General features: G+C 41.8%; 1 protein-coding gene across 1 annotated transcript; it reads right to left on the bottom strand.

Annotated features, from left to right (window-relative positions):
• Nucleotides 1-17: 17 nt before the first annotated feature.
• STEEP1 (STING1 ER exit protein 1) lies at nt 18-9879 on the bottom strand. The gene is made up of 7 exons (XM_070759911.1): nt 9629-9879; nt 7796-7913; nt 7279-7320; nt 4680-4818; nt 3905-3994; nt 1507-1599; nt 18-523 (listed from the first exon to the last, which is right to left on the bottom strand). The coding sequence occupies exons 1-7, from the start codon at nt 9750-9752 to the stop codon at nt 461-463; spliced, it is 669 nt and encodes a 222-aa protein (XP_070616012.1). The 5' UTR covers nt 9753-9879; the 3' UTR covers nt 18-460.
• Nucleotides 9880-13042: the final 3163 nt, after the last annotated feature.

The raw sequence follows: 13042 nt of genomic DNA, 5'->3' as shown, positions 1-13042 counted from the left end.
TCGCACAAAAACAATTCTTTACTAAATAAATTATTTTTCCTTTATTGATTTCTATCTCATAACGGGATTTTATGTACATATGTAAATATACAAATAACTGAACAAAGAAAAACCCTGCAGAAATAAACTCAACGCTTATACATTTTACAACAACTTGCAAAACTGAATATTGTATACAGCAAATGAGAGAAATGCAATTAAAACCCAGGCTACATTAGAAATAAATCAGAATATTGTATAATGTTGTGGTGCACGTGTCATGTTTTTAAATGTTTTATAAATAAAACTTTTTTAAAAAGAGAAATAAACCAGAATGGAAAAAGACCATTTCTGTTTGTTAGGTTTGCCGCTATTCACTGCCATTTTTATGAGCGCCGATAGATTCCTTGAGACAAACCACAAAGGAAACAACAACAACAAAAATGTGTTGGATTTCTTCTCTTCTTTTGGAGAAACTTCTTTACTTGAACTGATTGTCGATAAGCGTCCCTTTCATTTTGGCCTTCTTGGCTTCCAGCTCGGCCTGGTTAAATTTAAAAAAAAACAACAAAAGCAAGCATTAAAGAAATAATCTTATTAACACTTCTTGTTTGAGAGGTGTTGTGGTTGGCTCTGGCCCAGCTCCTGCCCCAGGGAATGGGGAGGTGGATGCAGGGGAAACTTCAACATGTCACAGGCCTGTGTTATTGCTGACAGAGTCAGTTCAGAGTGTAGTTTCCTCGGACGAAGAAGAAGGTAGGAGTGACTCGGCAGAGGAGGGCTTGGCACACAGCCAAGGCAGTCAATCTTCCTTATCCTCTATTGCTTCAGATGATGACATTTTGGACCCACGCAAGCGCAGAATTATGCGTAGAAGAGACCAAGTAAGAATATATTACAGGAGATAAGGGCGGCCACCTGTGTTTGGGTGGGGCTCCAGTAATTAGGGCTGCTGCTATAAATAGCAGCCTGTGGGTTTGGCCGTTGTGGAAGAATATCTGTTCGCAGTTCGTCAGGAATCTTGTGTGCTGGACTTCGTTGCTTTTTCACGCCTTTGAAACCAAAGCAGAGCAACATGTGTGTGTGTGTCACTTCGTTGGAAGAAGAAGGGGTATGAAGTTTCTTCACAGCTGCTGGCTAAGTGCTTAATGACAACTTAAGGGAAATTGTACAGACTACCCGGTTGTTTTGGGACAAGTGCTCTTTGCAATACAAAAAGAGTGCTTAGTTTATTTTGACTTTTGTGATAAAGGACATTGTTTTGAATTTTTAAACGTGTGTATCTGAAATTTGTACCCTTGAATTTTCGGGAGGCTCCTACCAGACAGCCCGGCAGAACAAGAGGGAAGGAGGGATACATCATCTTCACCATCTATCTCCCGTTTGCAATACAGTTCTTCCAGCAGTTCCAAGGAGGCTCCACACCCATTTTCACCAATCAGGTGACCTTGAGGACTAGCATCTCTGGAACGTTTCTTGCCTCAAACTTGTACAGGAAGTGCAGAAATGAGGAAGGCGAAGACTTACCAGTTCCTGCAGCCTCCTCTTGCTCATGCCTTTCCTTTCCAGCTGTTTCTCAATCACTTTGGCATTTTGGGCATACGAATCAGCAATCTCTCGCTGAAAAATATTCCATAAAAAAGGGGTTAGGACTACGTGACGGTAGCGCCAGCAAAAAACGTAACACTTCAAAAAACAGAGTAGAATGAAAAATAAATACAGTGATCCCTCGTTTTTCGCGGGGGATGCGTTCCAAGACCACCCATGAAAAATGAATTTCCGTGAAGTAGAGGAAAGATTTTTTTTTAATGTATTTAACGAGTATTTGGACTTTTAAAACCCACCCTTTGCATTAAAGTCACTCTATAATGTTTCTCAGCTGGAATTATATGTGATATCCTACCAGTTTCTTTAATAGTTTTTTTTAAAAAAATTACATTAAATTTTATTACAACAAACAAAAAAATACTTAAAAGAAAAAGTGCCCAACACCAATAAAACCCCACCACCATTTAGGGGGTTAAATTATTTGCAATAAGTTTCAATTTCTTCCTTAGCTCCGATTTACATTTCTTTACATACAAAAAGTGATTGGAATTTATTTTTCACATTGTCGTCATAAATTCTACTTAAGATATAATTTTTCACCTTATTCCATCATGCCATCAGCTTCTCCAATTTATTTTCATCAAAGTTATTTAATCTTATTTCCATAATTTTGAAGTGGATGTGGTCCACCATGTACCAGTACCAATTCTGGATTGTCCATTTATCCTTCCACCCTAATACCACTACAGCTTGAGCGCTTTCCAAAGCTGCTGTTTTGATTTCTTTAAATTCTCGTAATTCCCCATATTTAACTAGTATTGCTAATTCTTTTGTAATTATCCAATTAATGTTTAGCATATTATTTATTTCATTCTGTACTTCCTTCCAGTTTCTTTAATAGAGTACAGTAGTACTGTTGAAGAATTATATTAATTTTTAATGGATTTAAATTTTTTAATGGATTTAAGCCCCCTTTGAAAACCCGTGAAATAGCGAATCCGCGAAAGATGAACCGTGAAGTAGCGCGGGATTACTGTAGCTGGGTTTTATAGACCACATAGGGGTAAATTGCCTCTTATAGCCAATGTCCGTTAAATCCAACTCTCCATAAAATCCAATGGTCCGTTAAATCCAAAGGATGCAATTAAGATCATTTGTATCAATTGACACCAATTGGCATAATTGTGTAACTGGTGTCATTATTGTAAATCTAACCACCGTGATGTGTGAATGAGGGTTTTATGGCTTAGCCGATTGTTGGTTGGTCAATAAAAATTACCATGTAAATCATGATTAAACATACAGTGCTGTAATGTAACGCAGGAACCAATGTGACTAATCTCAAATTGTCCATTGTGTTGGACAAGGATTTATGCAGTTATTTCATTGGTCACTAAACATTATTCTGGTATCTTTATAAGAAATAAAGAGAGAAAGTGTGAAAGATCAGAATATACAGAAGGAAGAGATGTCACAATGACCAGAAGCCACTGACTAAATTCTTGGCTTCAAATGCTCCAACACTGGAAATTTTAAAGAAGATGTTGGATAACCATCTGTCTGAAGTAGTGTAGGGCTTCCAGCTTAAGCAGGGGGTTGGACTAGAAGACCTCCAAGGTTCCTTCCAACTCTATTGTTATTGTATTGTTATAAATATCTACCGGTAGATCACCCAAATCTCCCCTGTTGCCTTCAAGAAAGTTGATGGGGAAACTGTCAGCTAGGCTGGAAGGAGGGGTCAAGCAAGGACTTAGCTTGGAGTCTTGCATAGCTGGTCCCAAATTATCTCAGGGACCGCCTTCTGCTGCACGAATCCCAGCGACCAGTTAGGTCCCACAGAGTGGGTCTTCTCCGGGTCCCGTCAACTAAACAATGCCGCTTGGCGGGACCCAGGGGAAGAGCCTTCTCTGTGGCGGCCCCGGCCCTCTGGAACCAACTCCCCCAAGAGATTAGAATTGCCCCCACCCTCCTTGCCTTTCGTAAGCTACTTAAAACCCACCTCTGCCGCCAGGCATGGGGGAACTGAGATACCCTTTCCCCCTAGGCCTTTACAATTTTATGCATGGTATGTCTGTATGTATGTTTGGTTTTTTATTATAATGGGTTTTAATTGTTTTTAGTATTGGATTATTGGTATACGCTGTCTTATTATTGCTGTTAGCCGCCCCGAGTCTCCGGAGAGGGGCGGCATACAAATCCAATCAATCAATCAATCAATCAATCAATCAGGTTAAGTTCTCCCCAAGATCCTTATCTGGTCATTGCCATGGGAAGGCAAGCTGTCTGAAGAGAATCTTGTAACATATAAGACTACTGCCTTTTTAGTATACTGGAGAAGATATGGTTGCTTGCTCTTGATGTATATGGAAGACCTTACCGCTTCTATCTCTTCTTCTTCTTCATCAATAGTGGAGACCGTCACTGAGCTGAACTTGCCCATGTCCTTGGTCCGCTTGGTCATCATCACCTTGGAAGGAGAGAAGTTTTTTTTTAATTTAAAAAAAGAATATTACGTGTAGGGATTAGCAAACGTAAAAGATGACTATAGTATCTGTCACAGATCTGAAAAAGACTTTCATTAAGGCAGCTGTGTCCTGTACCTCAAGAACAAGGGGACACAATCTGAAATTAGTTGGGGAAAAGATCAAAAGCAACATAAGAAAATATTATTTTACTGAAAGAGTAGCAGATCCTTGGAACAAACTTCCAGCAAACGTGGTCGGTAAATCCACAGTAATTTAAACATGCCTGGGATAAACATATGTCCATCCTAAGATAAAAATACAGGAAATAGTATAAGGGCAGACTAGATGGATCATGAGGTCTTTTTCTGCGGTCAGCCTTCTATGTTTCTATGTTTAAATAATAAATAAGTAAAAGGAAATTAAATTGAAGGATGTGTCCTCTGATAGAGCAAGTCAACTGGATAACGAATTTACGAATGAAGGGACACGACACAACCTCTTTCTATCCCAAACGAAGACTTCCTGGAGTAAGAAGAGCCTTGGGAGATCAGGTCAAGCAGATGCCACCAAGGAGCTGCGAAGTCCAATCAGAAGATCTGCTGGAACCCTACAGAGGTTGGCAGCTCAAGAGGTTGGCATCCTTGCTTGCCTGATCTCCTCTTCACATATTGCAAGAGAATTCTATACCTTCTTAGGGGGTTCTTGCTTCTGGGTGTAGATGTTGGTTTTCCCAAAGCCTTGTCCAAATTTGACCACGGCACCATCAACAATGAACGTCACCGGAGCATTCTTCTGCTGGTGTTGATAGAAAAGGAGAAGGCCACACCTGGAAAAGAAGGGACCACATGTTTGGTTCCCTACCTCCAATAAACAAACAGTCTTCCTGAATTGGATATCTTGGGTCACTTTACCTGCTAGATTTATTTATTTATTTATTATTTCGATTTGTATGTCGCCCCTCTCCGGAGAGTCGGGGCGGCTCACAGCAAAACAAAACAATTCATCACAAATCTAAATTGAAGTTAAAATATTTAAAAACCCCATTTGCTAAACAAACATACATACAAACAAACATACCATTCATAAATTGTATATGCCCGGGGGAGATGTCTCAGTTCCCCAATGCCTGACGACAAAGGTGGGTTTTAAGGAGCTTACGGAAGGCAAGGAGAGTGGGGGCAGTTCTACTCTCTGGGGGGAGTTGGTTCCAGAGGGCCGGGGCCGCCACAGAGAAGGCTCTTCCCCTGGGGCCCGCCAACCGACATTGTTTTGTTGACGGGACCCGGAGAAGGCCCACTCTGTGGGACCTAATCGGTCACTGAGATTCGTGCGGCAGAAGGCGGTCTCGGAGATATTCTGGTCCGGTGCCATGAAGGGCTTTAAAGGTCATAACCAACACTTTGAATTGTGACCGGAAATTGATCGGCAACCAATGCAGACTGCGGAGTGTTGGTGTAACATGGGCATATTTGGAAAAGCCCATGATTGCTCGCGCAGCCTCATTCTGCACGACCTGAAGTTTCCGAACACTTTTCAGAGGTAGCCCCATGTAGAGAGCGTTACAGTAGTCGAGCCTCGAGGTGATGAGGACACGAGTGACTGTGAGCAGTGACTCCCGGTCCAAATAGGGTCGCAACTGGTGCACCAGGCGAACCTGGGCAAACGCCCCCCTCGCCACAGCTGAAAGGTGTTTCTCTAATGTGAGCTGTGGATCGAGGAGGATGGCCAAGTTGCGGACCCTCTCTGAGGGGGTCAATAATTCCCCCCCCAGGGTAATGGACGGACAGATGGAATTGTCCTTAGGAGGCAAAACCCACAGCCACTCCGTCTTATCAGGGTTGAGTTTGAGTCTGTTGAGGTTAAGCCTCAGTGATGGTGAACCTATGACACGCATGCCACAGGTGCAGTGAAGGACTGCATTAGGGTCTTCTGGATGTTTCGACTACTGCAACGCTCTCTATATGGGGCTACCTTTGAAGAGTGTTCGGAAACTTCAGATCGTGCATAATGCAGCCGCACGAGCTGTCATGGGTCTTCTCAGATACACCCATGTTTCTCCAACACTCTGCAGACTGCATTGGCTGCCAATTGGTTTCCAGACATAATTCAAAGTGTTGGTGATGACCTATAAAGCCCTACATGGCATTGAACCAGATTACTTACGGGACCGCCTTCTGCCGCACAAATCCCAGCGGCCGATCAGGTCCCACAGAGTTGGCCTTCTCCAGGTCCCGTCGACCAGACAATGTTGTCTGGCGGGGCCTAGGGGAAGAGCCTTCTCTGTGGAGGCCCCAGCTCTCTGGAAACAGCTCCCTCCAGAGATTCGCACTGCCCCCACCCTCCTCGTCTTCTGCAAGACACTTAAGACCCATCTATGTCGCCAGGCATGGGGCAGCTAGATCATGCCCCCTTTTTCTCTGACCATTAAATGTTATGTGTGGATGTGAATGTGTAATATTGATTGTTTTTTAAGATACAGTAATGGGTTTTAGTCATATTTTTAATTATTAGATTTGTAACCTATATTGTTTTTACTGTTGTTGTGTGCCGCCCCGAGTCTCCGGAGAGGGGCGGTATACAAGTCTAATTAATTATAATTATAATTATAATAATAAATACAGTGTTCCCTCGATTTTCGCGGGTTCGAACTTCGCGAATAGCCTATACCACGTTTTTTCAAAAAATATTAATTAAAAAATACTTTGTGGGTTTTTTTCTATACCACGGTTTTTCCCACCCGATGATGTCATATGTCATCACCAAACTAATAATCTTTGCAAATAAATAACAAAAATAAATAATTATTGTTAATAAATAATTATGTTTATAAATATCAGGATCACTAAGTGTCTTATTCAATGGTGAGTACCAGTAATAATGGTGAGTAAATGGTTAAGGGAATGGGAAATGGTAATTTAGGGGTTTAAAGTCTTAAGGGATGGCTCGTGATACTGTCCATAGCCAAAAATGGTGTATTTACTTCCGCATCTCTACTTCGTGGAAATTCGACTTTCGCGGGTGGTCTCGGAACGCATCCCCCGCGAAAATCGAGGGAACACTGTATTATTATTATTATTATTATTATCATCATCATAATCATCATCATTATTATTACATCACACTAAATTTAGATCCCCACCCTTTTTTTACTTTGGAGAAATAATTGGCTGCATTAATGCACCAGATCACAATGACCCCCACAGGCTGTACAGTATATTCTTTTGTCACCGAAAACAAAATTTGTCGACTGTTTTAGCTTCTGAACACTTCTTCTCAAATCACTTACTTTCCACATTTTTTCCTGTATTGCCGTTCAATGCCTTCTGGCCTAGGTACAGAAAAAAAAAATAGGTAAGCACACTTTACTTTGCTTAATTTTAGTTTGTTGCAAAAAATGAAGACATTTTTGGTTGAGGTTACATAGTCTGACAAACCATGGATGATAAACATATTGTTTAAACTAAAGTATTTTACCACGCTAACTTATTTTTCCGCAAGCGTCTCTTTTTAAAATGCAATTAAAATTCTATTTTAACAAAGAAAGAGACCAAGCAGTTAAGGTCTAACAATCACAACAAATGCTTCGGACATTTTAATATTACATCTTCCTCTACAATAACAGGCAGTGAAGATGGGGACACCCCCTTCCAATATTTAAGATGAAAAATTAGCGGCCCTTAAGTTGAAGAACTCCATCAAAAGCAAAGAGTTGTTTCTGAAATTGTAAATCTTTGATTTTGACCAAGGTTGTCTAGCCTCCAGGATGACTACCCCTGATAATAGGTTTTGGGGGGCCTTCCTACCTGCGCAGGTAAACGTTCTCCTCTTCTTCTGTGTTACAAAATTTGTGTGCATGTTTGACTGCATCAATAACTCTAGCCCGATCTCGGGGTCTCATAGGTAGCTTCTCAAGTTGGCAATCTGGGAAAAATAATAATAATAATATCTTTTAAAAAAATCTTCAGGGAAAATAAATCTAAATAAATGAATCCCAAAGTGGGACCCACACCCCACCGAAGGGCAGTCTGGTTTTTAATGGGGCAATTGGAACCTTGTTTAAACCAAGTAAATGGCCTTTTAGGTTTCCTCGGGCGAGTAGAGTAGGAGTTCACTTTTTCAATAGTAATGCTTAGGTGGGGCATGGCCAAAATTAGGTTGGGAACCATTGATCTAAACTGTGGCGATCAATGTTGTAGGAAGTCCTTAGAAAACTAATGCAATCAACCCTCACCCCAACATCAAATCAATATTCCAATCCTGTTTTTTAGTTGATCAATTAGACTTTGATAGAAAACATCAAACTGTCAAACATTTCATACCATGAATGGCCTTCTAACATGCAAACCTTCATACAGATCTTAATTATACCCATAGTTTTCTTACAGCAGTGTATATAAACAATATTTGCCAGCCTTTTTTCTGAACTGTCAGAGGATTTGTTGAGCTTATTCGTAACAAGGAGGAAATATTTAATACAAAACACTATGAATGAAACATTGCACAGCTCAATTCTTGAGTCACGTCTCTCTTTCCGAAGCCTCCAATACAGTTCTACAGAGGAATCATTGAGTTTGTCATCTGCACCTCTATAACAGTCTGATTTGGTTCTGCAATCCAACAAGACCAACACAAACTTCAGAGGAGAATCATAATTGCAGAAAAAACAATTGCTGCCAACCTGTCTTCCATTCAGGACCTGTATACTGCAGGAGTCAAAAAGAGGGCAGGGAAAATATTTACTAACTCCTCCATCCTGGACACAAACTGTTTCAACCCCTACCTGAAAAACGTCACTAAAGAGCACTGCACACCAAGACAACTAGACACAAGAACAGTTTTCCCCCCCAAATCCCATCACTCTGCTAAACAAATAATCCCCTCGACACTGTCCAACTATTTACTAAATCTGCACTACTATTAGTACTAGTTTTTTCTCATCATTCCTATCATCCATCTCCTCCCACTTATGACTGTATGACTGCAACTTGTTGCTTGTATCTTTAAGATTTTTACAAATATTGATTGTTTCCTGATTGCTTACTGGTACCCTATGACAATCATTAAGTGTTGTACCACATGATTCTTGACAAATCTATATTTTTCTTTTATGTACACTGAGATTATGTGCACCAAAGACAAATTCCTTGTGTGTCCAATCACACTTGGCTAATAAAGAATTCTATTCTATTCTAAATATCAAGATGGTTGAGTTTATTTATTTATTTTAATAAATTTACAAACTGCTCATTTCACCATCCAAAATGACTCTGGGGAGGTATATGGTCTTGCTTTAGGTTTAATGCTCCATGCCCCATGACCACCCCCAAATCAGTTCAGAAGGCAGGCTGTTATTTGCTGACCTAGGGGAAAATAGGATCGCCTCCCTTCAGATAACTACAACTCCCATCATCCCTCAGCAGGCCCACCGGGCTGAAAACACCTAGCAGGTAAGGTTCGGAAACAACCTGAAGCGTTTGGATTTCAACTCCCATCAGCCTCAGCCTCGCGCCCCAACGGCGCGACCGGCTCGGTGCGTAATGGCCAAAGTTTGGAGAGGGGCCCTGTGCGCCCTGGCCGAGCGCAGGGCAAGAGAGGCGCGGGTGGGGACGGGGCCCGGGGTCCCTCCCTTGGCTCACCCAAGACCAGCACCATCTGTCCGCAGAGGCAGTAATAGACGTGCAGCGGCTTCTCGCCATCGTCATATTCCTCCCGGTCGCGCGTGTCGGAGCAGACCACGGAACGGGAAACCACTTTGGGCATGGCGGCGTCTGGCGATCCGATGCGCTCCGCCTCTCCACCCCGCCTCCGGCTCCGCCCTGGACCCACCAGGGGCTGGAACTACGAGCCGAGAGAGCCAGCCCCTCGCCCTCCTTCCCCGACTCCGCCCGCTCGCCTCGGCCGGCTGCGCAAAGGAGGAGCGCGCAGAAGGCAGGCGCTGCTTCTTCGGGGGCGCAAGAGGGGCGTGAGAACCGAAGTTTTGAGACCCCCCCCCAAAGTGTCCCCACGCGCCCCTTGATTGATATCGTGATTCCCTACTATTGTTGGCTGATCTCGTTACTTGCTCCAAGAGGATGGTATCTTCCTTAAAAGATGTTCTGGCTGGGAATCATGGGGCTGGATGTCCCAAAGGTGCTTTTCCCAAAAAGGCAACTTCAAAATAATAATAATAATAATCTAGTTGCCTTTTGGAAAAAGCACCTTTGGGATAACGACGATCTGGAGGATGTTGGCTGATCTTACTTGCTCAAAGAGGACTGCTTCCTTAAAAGGGTTCTTGCTGGGAACCATGGGGGTTGATGTCCCAAAAGTGTTTCCCCCCCAACTTCCGGAAAATCCAATTACCCTTTGGAAAAAAAGCACCTTTGGGATAACCGTGACCTGGATGATGGAGAATTTTCCGTGGACCTGGAAGATGAGGTTCTGAGCATTTGAGCAGTCTGTAGCACTTCTGAAGGGAGAATGCTCCCCGGAGATGGAAGCCAACAGGAATACCTCCTTGGAGCCAGGACCGGACAACAAAGGATTTTGACTCCCTTGGAATTGAATAAAGTTACCCACGGTTTTTCCAAATGTAAGTGTTTGGTAACCATCCGTTTTGGAATGAGTGGCATGTAAATAAAATAAATAAATATAAATACAATAAATAAATAGTAATTTGAGAGACCCGTTGATTCTTTTTTTTCTTTTTAAGTCTACAGGAAAAATCGGCTTGGTTTTTGGATGATATGTTTCCACTCCTTGCTGGTGGCCAGGCTGCAGCACTGGACATTCCTTGGATCATTAACACGGCCCAACATGCATGTTCCATCTATGCTCAAAATAATCATTAAGAGCGACAGTGCAAAGTGTATCTTGGCCCAGCAACAGTCTTGACTGCTTTTATTACTACAAATTTCTGTTTCTGCACGGATACTTATCTTCCATTTGTTTGGACTGGAATGATACTTCAGCTTAAAATTGTGGGTTTAAATCTTCACAATGTACTTAAGCAGGATGGGAGCACTACGAATGCTGGCTGGGGAATTCTGGGAGTTGAAGTCCAGATATCTTCAAGTTGCCAAGGTTGGGAAACACTGCACTACGCTATTGGCGAAGCAGCCGTGAAGATTAGGCGAGTTACACTGTTGGCACACAATGCTTTGCACCAAAAAACTAACAAGCTGAGTTTACCCCAGAGGTGAAATGCTACTGGTTCGGCCCAATTCGGGTATACTGATAGTGGCAGCTGCTGCCAACATGCCAATTTTTTAAAAAAATTATTATTATTATTTATTAGATTTGCATGCCGCCCTCCTCCAAAGACTCTGTGCATTTTCATTCTCTGTGGATGTGCAAAGTGTTCTGTCAATGCACAGTGGGTGAAAAAGCATGCACGAGCTAGCGAATCATGCACTTCTGAACCGGTAGGAAACATAAGTAGATTTTACCGCTGGTTTACCCAGTGTATCCACCAGAAACCCAGAACAGATTGGAGAAGGTTGTGCGGGTGAATACAGCCAACTAGTTTTGTAGCAGACCTGGCTGAGTGCTGAGTGTGACAACATGACCATTGAAGTATGCATTAGTGTTGCAATAATAAAAACACATAGGAAATAAGACATTTAAAGGATGCTGTCCTTCTACACTGCTCAAGAGGCCTTTATATTAATAGAGAAGCATGGAAGATATGAAAGGATTGATAGATTCAAAACTATCCTTCAGGAGGCAAGTGATAACAGAAGATCAAAACCAATTAAGTACCTACACAAAGTTCTGGGTTCACACAATCTGCTCAATAATACTTTGTCCTAACCATGATTGAGGAATTAATCCACTACTGGCTAGTTCATACACTGTAGAATGGAATAGAATGGAAAGCAATAGAATAGAGTAGAATAGAATAGAACAGAATAGGAATACTTTATTGGCCAAGTGTGATTGGAGACACAAGGAATTTGTCTTTTGTGCATATTCTTTCAGTGTACATAAAAGAAAATATACATTTGTCAAGAATCATGAGGTACAACACTTAATGATTTTCATAGGGGTCAAATAAGCAACGAGGAAACAATATTAATAAAAACCTTAAGGTTACAAGCAACAAGTTACAGTCATACAGTCATAAGTAGGAGGAAATGGGTGATAGGAATGATGGGAAAAAACTAGTAGCTATAGTAGTGCAGACTTACTAAATAGTTTGACAGTGTCGAGGGGATTATTTGTTTAGCAGAGTAATGGCGTTTGGGGAAAATCTGTTCTTGTGTTTAGTTGTCTTGGTGTGCAGTGCTCTGTAGTGACGTTTTTGAGGCTAGGAGTTGAAACAGTTTGTGTCCAGGATGTGAGGGGTCAGTCAATATTTTCACTACCCTCTTTTTCAACCATGCAGTATATAGGTCCTAAATGGAAGGCAGGTTGGCGGCCATTGTTTTTCTCTACAGTTCTGATTATCCTCTGAAATGTGTGTGTCTTATTGGGTTGTACTGTATTGCCTTTAATCCAGGGTTTTTTTCCAACCTTGGCAGCTTTGAAATAATAACTTTAATAACTTCCTAAATAGCCGTCATGTCTTCTCCTTTTCTCATTTCTTTTTCAACCCTCTTTTCTCTTGTTCCTGCCCAAACTTCCCTTTCTACTATATCTTTCCTATCTTCTTTCTTCCCTTCTTTCTTCTATTTCTGTCATAATACAACATATATGATTGATATGATGTATTATATTTATATTTTTAATGCATATATTTAATAAAGATATTTAAAAAAAAAACTTTAATAATTCCCATAATTCCCCATTATGGGAGCCTGCATTATGGGGAATTGTGGGATTGGAAGGGCACCCATCTTTTAAAAAGTTGCCAAGGTTGACTTAACCCTGCTTTCATCAAAGGAATGGCCAACTGCCTTCACCGAGGCCACAAGCCAAACCCACTGCAGGATGGTGTGTGACGTATGAACCCAGTTCAATCATTGTTTTGAGTCACTGAGGGTGGGGGGACTTATTTTGGTGTAACACCAACGTGTTGACCGCATAGCTTTCAAATTAACGCTCCTCCCACAAGCGGGGGGGCAACACCT

The sequence above is a fragment of the Erythrolamprus reginae genome, chromosome 8 (assembly GCF_031021105.1).
Source record: "Erythrolamprus reginae isolate rEryReg1 chromosome 8, rEryReg1.hap1, whole genome shotgun sequence".
In the NCBI taxonomy this organism is placed as follows: Eukaryota; Metazoa; Chordata; class Lepidosauria; order Squamata; family Dipsadidae; genus Erythrolamprus; species Erythrolamprus reginae.
Note: the sequence above shows the minus strand (reverse complement) of the source record. Positions and strands in the feature narration are given on the sequence as shown.

Excerpts from the sequence above, each read along its gene's own strand:
- STEEP1 (XM_070759911.1), bottom strand. The coding sequence starts at position 9,752 with ATGCCCAAAGTGGTTTCCCGTTCCGTGGTCTGCTCCGACACGCGCGAC. Across the intron at positions 7,914-9,628 it reads ACAGATGGTGCTGGTCTTGG|ATTGCCAACTTGAGAAGCTA; the intron begins GTGAGCCAAGGG and ends TATTTTTCCCAG. Across the intron at positions 7,321-7,795 it reads GAGAACGTTTACCTGCGCAG|GCCAGAAGGCATTGAACGGC; the intron begins GTAGGAAGGCCC and ends TTCTGTACCTAG.